Consider the following 20,146-nt stretch of genomic DNA (forward strand, 5'->3'; position numbering starts at 1 on the left):
CAGGAGATGGCATGCTGGCACACACCACAATTCCAATTATTTCTTAGATGTTTTTCCTCAGGGACCTTGGGAAGTTAAAACAGGACTGCTTGATCATACTCTCACCCTGGAGGGTACCTTTGCATCATTTACAGTGCCCCCCTGAATGTTGAATAGAGTAATGAACATGCTCATGGTCTTCTGTTCTCATCTAATGGATTGTATTCATGGCTGGAAACTGTGGATGCTTCAGAGTAAAACAGTGAAAGCTGCTCAGTTGTAGCTGGTGACTCAGCTTTTCTCAGTTAAGATTTTTCACATGAAATTTGGGCCATCCTGAAACACATCTTTGTTCCCTATGCAACAGGTCCGTAGTAGAATTTCCAGAAGTCAGAGCAGGTCTAAAAGAAAATCTGAATCTGATTTTTACACAGATTTTTTTGTTTTATTCATCATTAAAAAAGTTTTTGTTTTGGATTTATTCAAATTCTAGCATTTTACTGCTCTGACACAAGTGAGCCGCCATCTCTGCCATTGTGATAGGTCCATATATACCTTGCTTAACAGCACTAAGCCTTTAATATGTAGAGTCCAAAACCAGTCAGTCACCAGGACTCCAGCTTGAATTGTCTGTGGCTACAATAACCTAATATTTTCATTGTTTATTTAATTGTTTATACAGACCAGCAGAATCACATGACGTTAGTCATGTTTCCTACAAAATATAATCCTGTCAAAAATAAAGTTTTCACAAGACTGAAAACACCCTTACTGCTTGCATAGGAATCAAGATGGCAAATAGAATCAATGTGCTGATAATCAAATGGATCTGATTAACTGATTATCAGCAGGTGAGAATGCTCTATAAAAACAGAGGCTTTAGTAGTATGCTGGTCATGAGCAATCAAAAGTGTGCCATGAAAAAGCTTCTACTCTCTAGAAACCTGACAGCAGAGGTTAGGTCTGCAAAGTTGCATCTGAACAAATCACAAGACTGCTGGATCACTGTCCTTTGAACAGACAAGACCAAAGTGGAGATGTTTGGCCATAATGCACAGCTCCATGTTTGCAGAAATCAAAATACAGCATATCAACACAAACACCTTATATCAGCGGTCCCCAACCCCCGGGCCTCGGACCGGTACCGGTCCGTGAGTCGTTTGGTACCGGGCCGCGAGAGTTGAGGCTCAGGTGTGAAATGTATGGTTTTCAGGGTTTTTATCGGTTTTCAGCGTTATTTTGTTATCGTTTTTATCGTTAACTCGGTTTTTCTGGGTCTTTTCACGTGTGTTATGAATAAATCTTCTTTTTTTCGGTACCGGTACTAGTTTTATTTTGTTGTATTTATCCGTGACACCTTAAAGGCCGGTCCGTGAAAATATTGTCGGGCATAAACCGGTCCGTGGCGCAAAAAAGGTTGGAGACCGCTGACTTATATTGACTGCCAAGCACGGTAGTGGAAGGGTGATGATTTGGGCTTCCTTTGCAACCACAGGACTTGGACACCTTGCAGCCACTGAGTTGACCAAGACCTCCTCTGAATACTTAGGCAATACGGAGTCAAATGTGAGGCCATCTCTTGAAATTATGTAGGACTATGATCCCAAGCACAGCAGCAAATCGACAACAGAATGGCTGAAAAAGAATCGAGGTGTTGTAATGTCCCAGTCAAAGTCCAGACCCCAACCTGATTGAAATACTGTGGTAAGAGAACTGTGCATAAATGAATGCCTGTAAACCTCTATGAACTGAAGCAATGTTGTAAAGAAGAATGGGCCAAAATTACTGTGGTTCTACAAGCTGCAGAATCATTGGATGTATTTAGGTTTTCACAGGACTGTATGTATATTTGAGATGGTCTCACTGTGAAACACTGCATAAATTTTCTTCCAGCTTTCCACTCATTTCATTTCTTTAAATATCTCTTCCTTGACTGGGACCAAAACCATCCCTAAGGGGAAGACCATCCATGATAGTTTCTTGATCCATACATAAGTCAGGAAGCTCATACCTGGTTTACTAGCCCTTGAAAGCTATGGTTGTCAATGGTTGTAAAAAACATTTCTGCTGCTCCTTCAAGTGAAACTTATAAAGGATGTGATGAATTTTAAGTTGCATTGTTTGGCTTAAAATAATAATAATAATAAAAAAACATGTTAGAAGTTATATATAAGAAGACAGAAGCTTTAGTAATGCTTGTTGCATTTGATTGGTCATTGCCTAGTCTCAATGCAAATCACCGTGTCCTCTTCTTCACCTTCCTCTCCTATTACTTTTACTGAGTGGGAAACTCCATGCTGACCTAAACCCAACCCCCCAGCACACTGGTCCCTGCACCCCTTGCCCCGGTCAGAGCACCTCTCCTGGGACGAACCAGGCAACAAGGTGGGCCTCTCTGGCAGTCTGGAGCGGGGATCTGGTTAGTAAGAAAGAATGTGTGGAGCGTAAATGGACACACAGAGTAAGAATACATACCTGCACACACCTATGCGAGCGCGCACACACAAGTTGAAGCACACAAACACTCCCCCTGTCGAAGCAGATGGCTGGATGAGGCGAAATGACACAGCTTCTCTTGTCCGTCACCATTCCCCCCTCTCATCCTTTCTCCCATCAGTTCATTCACTTCGTTCATCTCCAGGGAGGATGGAAGGATGGACTTTCACTGATAGGACACAAGTGAGGGGGTTTTATGTTCCTCGGGGGGGGGGGGGGGGGGGGGAGAAGAGGGGTTAAGCAAAAGAAAAGGCGTGGGGAGTGAAAGGAGGGAGGAATTTTATACTTTCTATGCGAACAATTTGGGTTAAAACTAATAATTGATGCCTGCTGTACAATAGCGTTATTCTGCATTAGTCAGTTGATTGATAAAAGTACGTGTGTGCATGTGGGGTATACAATATCAGGGTGTGTGTGTCTGTGTGTGTGCAGACAGATCGACTCTGTTCTCTCATTAGCCGGTCTACAACCTTGTGCCGTTTCCTCAAATTAACCCTACAAAAACACTCTGTGTGTGTCACACCCCGCTTGATATATTGCCAACCTTTCAGTGCAAACATTCATGTAAAACTCTCTGTTTGTGTGTGCAGACACCTGCTCCACATGGCTTTTCTTTGTGTGTCAGCCTGATTACGTACTGGACCTTGGGCTCCTCATTGAGGTTTAACAGTTTGCGGGTGTGACAAAGAAAAACAAAGAGACTGAGGAAGATAGATGGATGTTAAAAAAGAGTGAGGAGTCAGAAGGAGGGCAGAGAAGAGAGGAGAGAGAAAAAAAATGCCATTTTCACCTTTACTGTATGTAAATGATAGAAGAGTGCAGCGTGATACCAGCCATTGGTTTCTAGTTTCTGCTTTGCATGTCTGCCAATGTTTTTCTTTCTTTGATTTTTTGCGGGACCGTGGTTAGTAAGCTGCATCCATAAACTGTATGGCTGCTCAGACACAGATACTTTCTAAGGAGTGCTAAATAACCGACGGCTAAAATGCTTGAAACTCATTCACCAAATTTAAATAGCAGACAACTGACAGCACGCGGCCGGCCGCACCATTTGCCAGATAATTTGATTTAAACTGCTTCAAAGACATCAGCAGCAGGAAGGCAGTCAACAGGTTCACTTTGTTTAATTAAATACTAATATAGCGCTTAATAAAAACTGAATGGGTAAATTACAGAAAAGATTTGCCACCCTTATGGTTGTTATGACACTAATTATTATCATATTGTCCTGTTTTTATGACTCCAGAATGCTCCCTTGCAAGTGGACACATTAAAGCCAAGTTAATTGTAAAAATGTAACTAGCATTAAGTATCAACTTACTAAAAAGAGACATTCAGCGAAATGTAAACATTTTCCTCTTCTGTATATCTCATGAAAACCATGTTTAAACCTCGTTTTGAAGTGACTGTAATTTACTTTTATACTTGTAGCTATTTCTCCAAACCTCTGCACAGTAGCTTAAATAATGTGAAACCTGCAAACAGCAGAGAATATGGAGTCATGTATATCTAATGCCTACTTTGCCTTCTCGAATACTGAGATGATTGTTGATGCCTAGGTTTAAATATACTTAGTATGGAGGGCCGGGGAGGGTGGTAGCCATGTGAAGACGTGTTGTACAGGGCTCCTCAATGGACTAACTTTTTTCATAATTCCACTGCTCCAAAACTAACGAACTTTTAACAACAGTACGATAACACGCCCGTGTGCTGCTCTGAGGCACTTTTTACATCTTCAAAGCTACGTTGTACGAAATATGAGCAAAACTAGATCGGGGAAAGAGCAGGCCGCAAAAGCCTCGGACCATGCTGAGGACAGACCGGAGGCACCACCCCCTGACATGAGTGAGATTATGAGAGCGATTGCTAGCTCTGAAAAGAGGATATTGGACCGTATCGATTCAAGCACGAAAGATTTAAATGATAAAATAGACACAATCAAAGAAGATCTGGAGAAGCAAGAGACCCGTTTGGAAAGTGTTGAGTTTGGTTTGAATACTTATTCAGACCGGACAGTGGAGTTGGAAAACGAGGTTAGCAAGCTGAAATCGGACGTTGCTAAGTTGACCAGCAAGTTGGACGACATCGAGGGGCGACAACGCCAGTGCAATGCACGCATTGTAGGGGTGAAGGAGGGCTTTGAAAACACCGGGAAACCCACGGCAGTTATTGCTACAATGCTGAAAGACATACTGGGCCTCGACTTTACTCCGATGCTGGACCGCGCTCATCGAAGCTTGGGTCAACAGGGAAACTCCCCCAGGGCAATCGTGGTGAAGTTTCACTATTACCAAGAGAAGGAAGAGGTGTTCCGAAGGGCCGCCAAGTCGCAGCCGTTGCTGCTGCAGGACATGAAGATAAGCATTTTTCCTGATTTTACAGCAATGGTGGCAAAGAAACGAGCTGCTTTTATGGAGGCTAAACGTTTGCTCCGAGGCTGCACTGGCGTTAAGTTTGGACTTTTGTTTCCAGCTGTTCTCTGCATCACTTCAAATACGGGACAGGACAATCGTTTCACCGACCCAGCGGCTGCAATAGACTTTATCAAAAAAGACTTACTACGGCCATGAGAGGTACAGCCGAGTGAGAAGAGATAAGTTGGACTTCACATGTGCGATTGTTTGAACTCAAGGGACATAGTTATACGTCGGTGTTGGGGAGAAGTCAAGTAATTAATTGGGCCATAGTCATAAAAGGCCGGACGGTAGAATGATTTTGATTTAATTTATTATGAATACTCTGCCTTCCTACTTTGTTCCGATTTTTGATATGTTCGAGATATTGCTGTTATTCTGGGGCATTTGATTAGAATAAACACGGGGAAAGTGGAAAATATACGTTTTGGAGTTTTGTTTAGTTATTAAATGTTATATATTTGCCCAGTTGAGGGGCTGTTTGAGGGTTAACAGTATGTTTAGTCACTGTGCTATCCTAGCCTGGAGGGTTGCAATCTCAGGGATAATAGTAGATCAGCATGGGGTTTTGAGGCTCGTTTTATTTTTTTTATTTTTTTCCTTCTTTTTTTTTTTTTTCCTTTCTTCTCCTTCTCCCCCTCTTTTTTTTGGGGGGGGGGTTCCAGAGGTTGGGACATATTTTTTCTGCACCTGCATTTTGGTACCTGAATGGCAAGCTCGCAAAGTCATCTGCCTCTTCGTTTTATAAGCTGGAATGTTAAAGGTATAAATAATCCGGTTAAACGCACAAGGGTTTTTACTCATTTAAAATCATTGAGATCCGATGTTGTATATCTGCAGGAAACACACCTCCGATCAAGTGAACAAATTAAACAAAAAAAAATATGGATAAGCCAAATATTTAGCTCAAAATTTGAGGATAGATCACGGGGTGTGGCTATTCTAATTAAGAAGGGGATTCCATTTATTCCACTATCAACTGTGGCGGATACCAGAGGGAGATATATTATTATACAGGGCAGGTTGTATGGGAAACAAGTAATTCTTGCAAATGTATACGGACCAAACTGGGATGACCCAAATTTTTATTGTACCTTTTTAAAACACCTGCCAGATTTAACAGAGTCCCATTTGATACTGGGTGGTGACTTTAACTGCGTGCTTAATCCTCAACTTGACAGATCAAATCCAAAACCTGATAGCAAAATTTCAAAAGCGGGTAATGTTCTAAAATCCTTTATGCAATCTTATGCTTTTTTTGACCCCTGGAGGAACAAAAATCCTACATCTAAACAATTCTAATTTTTCTCACCAGTGCACCGGTCATACTCACGGATAGATTTTTTTGTTGTAGATAATAGAATTCTTCCCAAGGTTTTAGATTGCCAATACAACTCTATTGTTATCTCAGACCATAGTCCAGTACAATTAGATGTTAATTTTTATGAACGCTCAAGTCAAAAACTGGCCTGGCGACTTGATCCTTTACTCCTAACTAAAGACTCATTTAAAAAAATGGTCTCTGAGCAAATACAGTTTTTCTTAGAGACAAATCAAACCCAAGGGATGAAAATGACTGTTGTATGGGAGGCATTAAAGGCCTATCTTAGAGGCCAGATAATTTCATATGTATCATTTCAAAAAAAGAAATACTTACAACAAATGAACAACCTAGCCAACAGTATAAAAGAGATTGATTGCTTATATGCAGAAAATCCAACATCAGACCTCTATAAGAGAAAATTATTACTAAATTCAGAATACAAAATTCTGTCCATTCAGCAAACAGAACGTTTATTTTTCAAATCAAGGCAAAAGTTCTATGAACATGGGGAAAGAGCCGGAAAACTTTTGGCACATCAAATTAAGCAATCCATATCAGCTAACACGATTTCTGAAATCTGTAAAACCTCTGGAGAAAAGACGTCCGATCCGAAAACCATTAATGACCAGTTTAAAATGTTCTATTCCAATCTTTATACTTCAGATCCGGTTGATGAAAAAAAGATTGCTGAAATGCTTGATAGATTACCGATTCCACAAATATCTGTAAATGACAGAACAGAAATTGATAGAGAGATAACCGTTAGTGAAATTGTCGAAGTAAGTCCAAGTAGGACCTGATGGTTTCCCTATTGAACTATATAAAATGTTTATAGACAAACTAGCACCAATACTCAAAGATGTATACCAGGAAATATTCTTTCAAGAGAAATTACCAGATACTATGAAACAAGCCATAATTTCTGTGCTGTACAAAAAGGGTAAGGATCCCTCACAATGCAGCTCCTACAGACCGGTGAGCCTCTTAAATTGTGATTACAAAATTCTCACAAAAATCTTAGCTAATAGAATCGATCTTATACTGCCAAAAATTATTAATCCTGATCAAACCGGCTTTATACCAGGGCGACAGTCATTTTATAATATGCGCCGCCTATTTAATATTTTATATGCATCAGAACCAAAAGAAAAGTCAGAAATAATAATTTCTCTTGATGCAGAAAAGGCCTTCGACCGTATAGAATGGCCATATCTTCATGCGGTCCTAAATAAATTTGAATTTGGCCCATTGTTTCGAAAATGGATTAAAATACTGTATTCCTCTCCAGTTGCAGCAGTGAGGACAAATAATGTAACCTCTGACATTTTTCAGCTTGGTAGAGGCTGCAGGCAAGGCTGTAGTTTATCTCCCTATCTTTTCAATTTAGTAATTGAACCTTTAGCTATCGCTCTTAGGGAGGACGGTCAGGTTGCCGGAATCTCTAGGGACGGGACAGTGCACAAAGTATCATTGTATGCAGACGATTTATTGCTGTATATATCTAATCCAACGGCATCAATCCCTAAATTGCTTAAGGTATTAGACCACTTCGGACGCATATCTGGATACAAATTAAACTATTCAAAAAGCCTACTGTTCCCTATTAATAACATAGAGCAAGATTTCTCTGCCTTCCCTTTTAAATTAGAAAAAGAAACGTTTAAATATTTGGGAATAAATATAACCCGTACAATGAACGAGTTGCGGATTCATAATTTTGACACTTTGTTAGAACAAACATCACAAGATTTTAAAAAATGGGCAACACTTCCAATCTCATTAGCAGGCAGAATAAATATAGTTAAAATGGCAGTCTTACCAAAGTTTCTCTATGTTTTCCAAATGGTTCCTGTTTTTATAACCAAATCAAGTTTCAAAGATTTAGACAGATTAATAGCAACATTTATTTGGAAAAATTCAAATCCCAGAATAGCAAAAACATATTTGGAAGTACCAAAAGAGGCTGGTGGGCTAGGGTTGCCAAATTTTATCTTTTACTACTGGGTGGCTAATATCACCAAATTATTGCACTGGAAATATGTTTATGAGAACAGCGAGGGTGAGGCTTGGGTAAAAATGGAACTGATGTCAAATCCACTTCCCCTCCTAACCTAATCCCTAGCTCTAAATCAAAAGCAGAAAATAACAAATCCAGTTGTAAGAATATCTATTAAAATATGGCTTCAATTCAGAAGGCACTTCTGTTTGCAACAGGTTAGTAATTTTTTCCCTGTTGCTTTTAACCCTTTTTTTTTGCCATCCATTTCAGATAAAGCATTCCAAATTTGGCATAATAATGGTTTGAAGTTTTTTTACAATTTATTTTCAGGAGAAACTTTTAACACCTTTGACGCTCTGATGAGAGATTACAATGTACCAACCTCACATATGTTTAGATACCTGCAAATACGAAGTTTTGCAAAAACATTGTTTCCTTCTTTCCCCTACCTACCTCCTAAAAATCAAGTGGATACCATTTTGGAAATGGATCCTTTTGGCAAAAGGAGAATCTCCGTCATATACAAACTGATACAGAGCTTAAGGCCTATTACTTGGGAAAAAACTAAAAATAATTGGGAAAAAGACATTGGGGTGGATTTATCTGATGATGAGTGGAGATCTTGTTTGAATCGTATACATACTTCCTCCCTTTGCATTCGCCATGGTTTAATTCAGTTTAAAATTCTTCATCATCTTCATTATACAAGAGAGAGGCTTTCAAAATTTTTCCCAGAAGCCGATCCTGCCTGTCCCAGGTGTGGACATAATCCAGCAAATGAGGGTCACATGATGTGGTCTTGTCCGAACCTGGATAATTACTGGGGAAATATATTTAAAGTATTATCTCATATCAGTGCGCAGAATTTAGTGCTTGATTTCCGCATTGGCATTTTTGGAGTTATGCCATCTCAATACAAAATTAGTAAATCTCAGGAAAATGCCATAGCATTTGCTACATTGCTTGCCCGTAGACTTATTCTATTCCAGTGGAAGTCTGATAAGGCTCCTTCATACATACAATGGTTAAAGGAGGTGCTTTTATTTTCACCACTGGAAAAACTTAGATACAGAATTCTCTCATCACAACAAAAATTTTCTGCGACTTGGAACCCATTTATTGACTATATAAAAACGTATTTTCCAGATGTGTGACATACATTTTTTGTTTGTTTTGTTTTGTTTCTCTTTACATGAGCCTCGGGTGGGGAGGGAGGGGGGGTTTCTCTTCTTTTTTATTTTTTATTTATTTATTTATTTTTTGTTTGTTTTGTTTTGTTTTTTGTTTTTTTGTTTTTTGTATAATGGCAACGTTTTCATTATGTATTGTGACCATGATTTGTGAAAAAAAAAAAAAAATTAAAATTAAATATACTTAGTATGCTTTTTTCCACTTAAGTCTACCATCTATTTACCCCCCCCCACCCCCACCACCACCACCACCACCAAAAAAAAAAGAAAAAAAAGAACAAAAATGTGTTTTCATTGACTGTTACCACCATCTGACTGCGTTGCATGGTGCTCCTTAAGTAAGCAAGCAAGCCTCTTAATGTAGTATCTGCTCCAGCCAGTCAGTGATTTGACTCCAGCGGCTAGCTGGGACATTGCTGTGTGAAGTTTGCATGTTCTCTCCATTGTTCATTTGTTGGTTCTCTGTTAGCTTAACTGAGATTCTCAGTGTGATGGTGAATAGCTGTCTTCCTGTCTGCTTTGGTCCTGTGGTGGAATGTATCCTGCCTCTTGCCCTCTGATGGCTGGGATATGTTCCAGCTCCTTGCAACCCTAAAGTAGTTAAGTAAATGGACTGATGAAGTTACTGCAGGAGACAAATGCAATGTCCAGCATCAGCTTCTCATATATCAAACATATGACGATATGCTCGCGTTACATGCTGAAGAATTCTCAGATCAGACTCTGATTCGACTTATATAATCTCATTAAGCTGCATGTCTTAACAGTTTGTTACAAGACAAAACACTTTAGAGCGCTTTGTGCTCTCCAAATTCAACATGAGCTCTGTAAGATTAGAGGGGGTGTTAACTTCCCAGAATCCAGGCAGGAATGAGTTCCCACTGTAACACAAACGAACTCTGCAGTAATGAAATTTTGACACTGGCCAAAAACCATATCGTAATCATCACTCAGAGACCTTCTCATTTATTTATTTGTTTCGTTTTGAGCACGCTGGCTTCTATTATCTGTCAGTCACAAAATTTCACAACTCAGTCTCGCTTTCGTCCACCTTCCCCTTATCATTCCCTCTCCTCCTCTGCCCTCCTCCTTTCTCCTCTCCTCTGTTAACACTCGTCAATGCTATCAGCAGCGTGTAATGCCCCGTCATTACATTGTGACTCTCTGTAGGCCTTATCAGACTGTAACCCTGTAACCCTGGCTCCGCTGCAGCGTCGACCTCTTTCTGTTCCCGTCTGTCTCTCTCCACTATGAACTTCCCCTGCAATTAGACAGATGGGGATGATTCAAGATAGGAAATCTGGAGCTCCTTCCAGCGACACATGTTAACAGCCAAAGGAAGAGATAGAAAAACCAAATCAGTCGGTAAGATTTTAAGAACCTTAAATTAAACCGTAAAACTTAGAATCAGGGGAACCACTGGAAATGTGCTAGTCAATTAAAAAAGTTGGAGGATTGAAGCTGCATTGTAAAACAGCATCAGTGAGTGAGTACAGTTGGAATAGAAAATGACATGGATTCATCGCTGGCTTCTGCCGGTTTCAGGAGTCATAGCAGGAAACTGAGCAAACCTGACTTAAAAGGTCTGGTACTTTCAATCGCTTTCTACTTAATTTGAGTACTTCCAATATTCTGTTAGCTGTACTCTTATTTTGAGCTAATCATAAGATAAAAAATAAATAAATGCACAGCCCTAAGCTACCGGCTCACGCTTTCTCCTCTTTTACTGAAAGAGAGATGCAAATGTCAAATGCTCAGTGGATGCTCGTGTTTGAAATGGGCACACAGCTGTGACAATTTTAAGGACATTGAATCAGTCTGTGTATAATCGGAGTGAAAAAGTTGAAGGGGTGGATGTGGGTCAGGAAGCAGAGCAGGTCATATACTAATTGGAAGGTTGATAGTTGAATCTCTGGCTGCTCCAATCTCTATCCCAAATATCCTTGGGCAAAATATTGAACACCAAGTTGCTCCCTGTGTGTTCACCACAGTGGGAATCTGTGAATGTCAGCTAGAAAGCCCCCAGGCCATAAAATAAAATGGCTGTATAAATGGGTGTATGAGACCTCAATTAGGTGCTCAATTAGAGTATAAAAAGCGAAATTTGAGAACCAGTCCATTTAGTATCATGCCCAAGGGTACTTTGACAGACTAGCCTGGAGGAGCTCAAATGACCAACCTTTCGATTAGGAGACAATTCACTCTACATCCTAAACCATGGCAGTAGTATCCCCTATAACTTGCACCAGTCAGAAGCTTAAAACATCAGAGCCAGAATCATATACTGTAGATGTCCATCGGAACATCCTGAAGAATAATATGCCAGTTTGAAATCTGCAGATGTCAGATGCCTGGTCAAAGCTTTGGGCTCTTTTTCATCTTTTTCAAGTCCTTTTGTGGTTACCTGCTGATGGAGACTTCTGCAGATGCTGTAGCCTTTAGCAGTATGCTAGGTGTGCAACAGTGTTGAAAGTCAGGACCCCAGGTTTCCAAGCAGAACACTGCTTTCCAACATGAGGATTGTTTTTCAGTTCATCTTTCAATCGATAATTCTCATTAACAGTAATCAGTGACACAGAAAGTCTAATAGTTTAATGCCAGTTTTGGAAGATGAATGAGGTGATGGTGATTTATCTCTTCTTATCACCATAAGAGTAGGGCATCAGGCAACTACCATAAACGTTATATTTTAAAGATAAAGTTACAGCATGTATTTTGCACACAGTGGATTCAGTTTTAGATTTTATGTATCTACTATAGTTAAAAGAAGCAGTTTAAATGCTGCATTTCAGCCATAGCATGCATTAAATAAAATTGTGCTTCTTATCCTAAAAATAAATTATCCCAATTTGCTGCAGAAGAAAGAAAAATAGTACAATACCATGTAAAGAAATGTTATAATCTGCTATTTAAACTCTTCCTATCCAGAGTCTTTGGTGACAGTGATTTAGGCTGATGGAGCTCTGTTATCACAGTGAAATGATTCATCTTCTTCCTGACATCACCCTCCCTGCCATGTCGCCCTGCTTTAACCTTCATTTTCAAACCTGTCCTTGTTCATAAATTCTTAAATGGAGGCTGGCCTCCAGCTCCCTCTAGTGGAGAAGCCAGGAACAAAGGTGTTCCAGGTCTCTGATTACCTTACTGGATCTGAAAGTGCACCATTTACAGGATAACCGATTATCTAGGCTTTTAATCCATGTCTGAGCGGCTATTGTAAAGCTTTTTGGATTCTGCTGCCCTTTTTCACTCCTGCACAATAAGCACTGAGTGCATGTGTGTTGTGTTTGTGTAGGGGCCTAATAGTGTGTAATTAACATAATTCTCTGTGATTAGAGCCGAGCTGTAAACATTACAGAGGCAAGGACAAGCCAGCTACTGTGTGAGAGCACATGTACGCGCGCACACACAAACACAAGCCTGTAGCCTTATAAAACAAACACACAGCCGTGTGGTATTTAAGAGAGTGATTCATTGCTATGTGTGTTTTTTATAATGTTTTATGGTCCCATCTCGAAGCAGACCAACACTGTGCTCCACGCTTGCAGGCATTTTAATGTTCACGTATTAAAAGCGGCTGCAGTGAAACACACACACCGTTCACACGTCTAATAATTACATTATACCCACATACCGCACAGATGTGGTTTAAGCCAAAAATGATGCACTTTAAAAGACTTTTGGTGAAATCTGGGGGCCTGTAACTCAACTTGAGACTTCAGAAATATGGGCCTGTTTTAACAGGAATGCTGCAGGATCACATTAAAGCCTTCATCATTAAAGTCTATGCTAAACACCAAGTCTTCCTATTAACTATACATATTAAAGAACTGCCCGAGTTACCTCTGTGACACACACAGTCAAACATGCACTGAAGGGTCGTCTTACCAGCAGCGTACAATCTGCTGACTGCTTTGTCTGTATGATGGCCACAGACTGTATATAAAAGATGAGCTCAGTGGCTACTTATTGGATAGTGAAGTTCCATTTAGAATCTTCAGGTTGAACATTTTTATGTTAGATCTGTGTGAGAAACGTAGCAACTAGTCAATCAAAGGGTCTGCATTATCATCGATTTTATTGTAATGGTGATCAAAAATCAAAACTTAGTAATTTTTTTAATCTCTGGCTCTCTTCCACAGTGTGTTTTTTGTCCTGTTCCCCTCCACTAATCGCCAGTTGGTTGCGGCTGGCTGCCCCTCCCTGAACCTTGAATGTGAGGAGAAGCATTTTAAATTTGATTTTGACTTTAACAGGGAGACACGCTCTCTTCTAGTCCTTGTCAGTACTCTTGCTGTAGCATTTTGGATCAACTGAAGTCTTGTCAAGGAGGATTTTTTTCTCCTGATAATAATGAACTACAATTGTCCAGCCTAGAAGTAATGCAAGAATGAGTTATTCAGCATCATCCTGCAGTTTAACTAATTGGTGTGTGATATCTGGCTTCATGGATAGATAAAGCTGGGTATCATCTGCATCCCACATAGCAAAATTGATATGGCCCGGATCTGGCCCACAGAATGTGCTTACACATGGACCACATACCGCAAAGAATGACGGCCCTTTGGTGGCCCAGATCTGGTTTGCCAGAGGTGGCCCACATATAGGCCAGCACGGGCCAGTTGCAGACACACTGCTGGCCCTGTGCTGGCCCAGAACAGTTTCAGCACTGGCCCCAGATGTCAGGCTAATGTGTACCGTAATCAAGCCATGTAATAACAACATGTGCCGGAACATAATAGTGCAAAAGTAACATAACAAAACTCTGTTCAGACAGTGAATGGACTGATTCTTATATAGCGCTTTTCTACTCTCCTGGATTACTCAAAGTGCTCTACACAATATGCCACCTTCAACCACTTTCGCTAAACTGAGTGCTTCCTAACTACATTAATACACATTCACACACTTGCCATGCAGACTGGAGGAGCCAGGGATCAAACCACTGAACAGAGCGCAGGTGACCTGCTCTACCTCCTGAGCTACAGCCACCCAGTAATAACCATGAGTAAACCCTCAGGTTTTGGATAAAGTGTACACTCACACACCTGTCAAACCTGCATTTGAAACGTTGGCTACCACAGCAGTATAGTATTGCAACATGGCATTTGGGTCTTCTAACTAAAATAGGAAAATAGGAACATAAATAGTGCCATCATTGCCAGACCTGGCCCACATCTGGTTGACATACACCCTGCCATGACACCGGTCAGTCAGAAGTGCCAGCTTGATGCCAGATCCAGGCCAGACCTGTTTTCTATGAGCCTGGGCCACATACACCAAACCACAATTGGGCTAGGTGTGGCTGCCATGACATAGACAGTGGCATCTATGACAGGTCTGGTCCTTATCTGGATGACATACATCTTATCACGCCAGAATTCAGCCAGCAGTGCCGGCTTTATACCAGATCCAGGCCAGACCTGCTTCCTATGTGGGTTAGCAGTGAAAATGTATGCTATGCCTTCCACTAATACTGGCTAAGGGAAGCATGTATAATGTAAATAGAACTTGTCCTAAGATGTGAATGTGAGGAAATGTATTTTAAAATCAACTTTGAATTTAATGCTACAGCATTCTGTATCAGCTAAAGGCTTTTCGGGGAGTTTTTAGAGAAGCCTCATAATAATGAATTGCAGTAGTCTGTACAATGATTGAGAAATCAAGTCAAGATTGTGGAGGAACAATTAAACAATTAAATACCACTGAGTGCACGCTGGTCATTGTTGAATGAAGTTTTGGCTAAATAACTTTTCATGACAATTTTACTATTATAAGTAATATTACCTCTGATTGGTTGAGTCATTTTTTCCCAAAAATACGGTGGCCCTGAGAGGCCAAACGGACTGCAACTTCAGAAAACACTTGCAAAAAGAAAAATGCTGCAAAAAGAAAAACGCTGCAAAAGCACACAAAGCACAACGGAAATAGGAAAAAAGACAACGGAAATGTTTCTGGGGAGACAATAACCGGACGGACCAGTTGCACGAACCAAAACATGCTAACAAGTGCACTGGGACTGGGAGACACTTCAAAGAAGTGGAAGCGGAGCGGCCAAAGAGTAAACTTTCAAAAGTAAGTTCTGAATATTATGTCACAAATGTTTAATAATGAAGAACATTAAAACATTACTGTTGGCCACATGCCGGCAAAGTTATGTGACATTAGCGATGTTTGTACTTTCAGTGTTTACTTTGTTTTAAAGCCTTTACTTTATACGCCGTTAGATAGTCGACCTTAATCTTACAGAGAATGTGATGATTTTATGGATAATTAAAGTCAGTCATATATCCACAAACACAACAAGCTGAAAGTCAGTGATGCTACTCGGTTTGCAGTCCTGAATATCACGGCACAAGCAGGATTCACTGCACTGTTAATGTTAGCTATGTTATATTGCTGCCTCTGTTCGGTGGTGTCGAGCCAAACGGACTTTAACGTGTGTTTGAACGAGCTGACGGTTCACTCGTTAAGCTGAAAGAAAGATGCTTTAATCACAGGAGTCACACATGTGTCCACTGTACCATCTGGGAACTCTTCTTGTTTAGCACTCGTAATAACACAAAGACTAAATCCTCCTTCTCTTGTGCTGTTTTGAAGCAGTGTATATACCTGAGACTGTCACCTGTCTGTCTGTCCTGCACTCTCTGTTTCTTTCTCTCTGATTGTGGAATAAAAGTATGAACATGTGTTTATAAGTTACACTTGTGTTTGAATCCTGCAGCTTATCACACATTTGATTTCCATGTGTGACAACTGCAAGTGTCCAGAGTGAGGACAGACTGAGGGACCCACTGCTGCACATCATCTGTGAGGCTTTGCACCCCTGATGATCCACCAGGACAAACTCAGCAGTGTGTGAGGAAGAGGAGGAGGAAGAGCCAGCAGCAGCTGACAGATGGAGAGAATAGACAGACTGTTCCCTGTTTGTGAAGGACTGCTAGAAAAGTTTAACATAACTAATTGTCTGTCCTGAATCAGTCTTATTAGGTAATGTTCAAATAAGTTAATCATTCCAGTGTTTTCAGTGTGGGAGAAAGTACTCAGGGCCTTCAAGTTACACACTATGAAAGGCAGCAACAAGTTTAATGTTCAGAAACCTAAAGTATGTATCAGCAGCAGAATGGAGCTAAAAATAAATGTTTGTTTCAGTTCTATGAAGCTTTGGGTATTTTGGATTAGTAGTACTGCTGTGTTTGTTGCATCATATTGCTGTAATTGTTTATATGCTTTATATATTCTGAGGTAAGTTGATCTATAGTGTTACATCATATTCTATAAGGATGTTATGTGTTTGTATACTTTCTGCCCAGTTTGACCCATTTAGCAGAAGTCAGCCTGTTTAAGGCTCTGATATCTATTCTGTATGACTTAAAGCAGTTATGACATGGTCTGATTTTCTCACCCAATAAAGGAATATTTAATGTATCAGTCAACTCTTCATTCTATCAGACACAGTTATCACAGCTCGTACATTTGCTTTTTACACATATATGTAAGCATTGAGCCAAATTTAGTAATGCCAACATATTAAAAGAACAATATTTGTCTCTTATATATAATACATCTATATATACACTGTCACAGATACTTGTCTTTAAGTGAAGATTTAAGGTGATAGGAAATATAAATAAATGCAACTTGAATCTTTACTGAAGCTCAGTGTTTGGCACAGAGTTCATGTTCACTGCTGTAATAACTAATAATGATTAATATAATATTGGCCATATTATATTTACATTACCAAAGTGAGATGACTTTAGTCTCATGAACAACATTAGCTAATTGTTATTTACTAGCTAATCTTAAAATGACTGTTCAGTACAGAAATGAAGCCCAACAATCATGTTTTACAGTCCTGTGGTCTCAGCCTCAGATACTTATCAAATCACACAAAGCTCATGTAGAAACAAATGTACAAAATATGTCCTCCTACATATCTGTCAAACAAAGCTGGAACTGGTCCGTCCGGTTATTGTCTCCCCAGAAACATTTCCGTTGTCTTTTTTCCTATTTCCGTTGTGCTTTGTGTGCTTTTGCAGCGTTTTTCTTTTTGCAGCGTTTTTCTTTTTGCAGCGTTTTTCTTTTTGCAGCATTTTTCTTTTTGCAGCGTTTTTCTTTTTGCAGCATTTTTCTTTTTGCAAGTGTTTTTCTTTTTGCAGCATTTTTCTTTTTGCAGCATTCTTCTTTTTGCAAGTGTTTTCTGAAGTTGCAGTCCGTTTGGCCTCTCAGGGCCACCGTACAAAAATGATCAGTCTCTAGTCTCAGTCCATCCCTTGGGCTTTTGTTCCACCCAGAATATTTTATTATTATTGGATTACTGTCTGTAATGATAGAATGCTATTCACTTAGAAAATTAGCACTACAACCGATTACTGAAAACTTGATGTGATGTTCTGGAAGTTCAGCTTTTTGAGGTTTTAGCTGGTTGCTGATAATTTGTTTGTGAACCTGCTGCGTAGTCTGCCACTTTAGCTGCTAAATACTCCACCATGTTCTCTAACCAGTCTCCAACTGTGTCTTCTGTTTGTGGCTTCAGAGTTATGTACAGTGGGTCTGTAAGAGTTTTTGCTATGGTAACAGCTGTCTAACAGTGATAAAGCAAACAACTAAGCTGTGATTAAAATAATTAAAAGAACATAAAGGAAAAAAAGAGCAAAAATAAGACGCTATGTTCAATTAAACTTCACTGCAATGTCCTGTTCTGTGAAGCTTGCCCATAAGTCATCTCAGCAGGTTAAAACAAACCATTAAGTCCATGTGCTAGCAGGGATGGAAGGCGTGCTAATAAAAGATGGAAGAAGACATGAACAAACCCATTAAGGCTGACCCCGGTGCTCCTCACACATTGAAACCAGCTGCTATCTGCTACGTGCCATAGTTACCTGTGAGTTTAGGGGCCCGTAGCTGCAGGGCAAAGCCTGGCGTGTCTGCAGACATGGTATGTGAGTACTCTGTGTGTGTGTGTATGTGTGTGTGTGTGTCTGTGTGCATTTATAAGAAGTTGCATGTCTGAGCTCCAGCAGATTGCGGAGCAGGGGTGGGGTTGGGGGTTCTGGTGCGGAGCTGAGACCCAGACAAGAGGCCTCTCAGACAGGCACAGCAGCTCTGCAGCCTTGCCTGTCTCCACCTCACCTCCAGGCTGTCACAGTGGTCCTGCTGCGCTGTACTTTTTACAAGGACAAGGAACACAGATGCAGCTGCAACAGAAGTCACCGTCAACCGTCAGCTCGAGTGCAATCCTTGCCCAAAACACAGAATACATGGTATATTAGAAGCAGGAGTATTCACACAGTTGTGGCTTGTAGCATTTCGTGCTTTGGCTGATTTCTGAAAATGTCACGCAAGCACAGTTAGCTGTTATTTTGGCTACAATGGCTCGAAGAGGAGCTTCTGGCTTTTGGTTTGGTAGGGCACTGGTGCTTTCTGAGAAACAGTGTCTGAGGTAGCGGTGGCGAGGGAATGTGATCCTGTTCACAGTGCAAGAAACATGAATGACAAGTCAGCAGAAGTCTGCTCGTTTGTTTCAGACCTCAGTGAGTGGGGAAATTCAGCCCATATGTGGACACTGAACAAGCTTGTTAAAGCTGGCAGCATCTGAGCTGGTCAGTCAAATCTACTACAGACTGATGGATTCACCGCTGAGTCTCAGCAGCTCCAATCGTGATCCGTTTCTTTGGCTAGAGCTTATATTAATTAGTCATTTGTCAGTAGATCCAAACAGTAAAGTCATGGTGCATGTTTGTGACATTAGTCAAGCTTCTTTGACAGCTTTTGGCTTGGGATAGTGGCAATAAGCTTTTTATGACCCTGTTAGATGAAAATCGTCTGTATTGAACCATCCATATTTCTGTTTTGACCAATCAGTTAGTTTTTAGTGCCATAACCTGATGATTCTCAGCTATCACTGAAGTAATCAAATTAAGTAATTAAGTAATCAAAGTGTTCAAGAAGAACTCCTTCAATGGAAATGATTTCATCACAGTGCTTTTTATGTTATTATATTTCCTATTAGGGCTGCCACGATTAGTCGACTAGTCACGATTACGTCGACTATCAAAATCGTCGACGACTGATTTAATAGTCGACGCGTCGTTTGAAGCTTTGTAAGATCACAAAAGACGCAGGACTAAGTAGTAGGATTTAAGAGTGTAATAACGGACTGAAACAGAAGATGGCAGCACTGCGTGTACAAGGATGCCAGCTGCCGTTAAACCCCGAAGAAGAAGAAGCTGTGTCCCAGAATTCATAGCGCAGCCCAGCTCAGTTTACAACAATGGCGGCAGCTAGTTAGTTTTAATATTACTCTTATTATTCTTTCTGGGTCACAAAATAAACGTTTACCATATTTTCAGGCGAGAATGTAGCTGTGTAAACCTCAAATATCTGCTCAGTTGATCAAGACACCACATATTTTCAAAAGCGCTCCGGCGTTTTCGGAGACGTCTGTTACCCACTAGCTCGATAGTTAGCCGGGGGCAAGGCTCGCTAGAGCCCGTGAGAACACCGGACTCCCGGCAAATCGTTTTCAAACCCACCGCCGTCTTTCGCTACTCAGGTTAAACATATATAAGTCACTTAGATAACTTAAAAATGTTATTGTTTGGCTTTTTTTCAGTATTTTATTTGTTCCTGAGTAAATCGGTTTGGCTGAGATTAAAGTTATAGTTTTTACACAGCTGAATAAACCAGACAGCTGATCATCAGAAGTGTGAGATGCTCCAGAATATACTCCGGTGTCCTG

At 40.4% G+C, this 20,146-nt stretch overlaps 1 protein-coding gene across 1 annotated transcript; it reads left to right on the forward strand.

Moving 5' to 3' along the window:
* Nucleotides 1-4,085: 4,085 nt before the first annotated feature.
* LOC146390517 (uncharacterized) lies at nucleotides 4,086-5,045 on the forward strand. Its single transcript, XM_084921752.1, has 2 exons — nucleotides 4,086-4,320; nucleotides 4,483-5,045. The coding sequence occupies exons 1-2, from the start codon at nucleotides 4,233-4,235 to the stop codon at nucleotides 5,043-5,045; spliced, it is 651 nt and encodes a 216-aa protein (XP_084777878.1). The 5' UTR covers nucleotides 4,086-4,232.
* Nucleotides 5,046-20,146: the final 15,101 nt, after the last annotated feature.

Source organism: Perissodus microlepis, chromosome 3, assembly GCF_051167445.1.
Source record: "Perissodus microlepis isolate ML-2025 ecotype Zambia chromosome 3, ASM5116744v1, whole genome shotgun sequence".
Taxonomy (NCBI): domain Eukaryota; kingdom Metazoa; phylum Chordata; class Actinopteri; order Cichliformes; family Cichlidae; genus Perissodus; species Perissodus microlepis.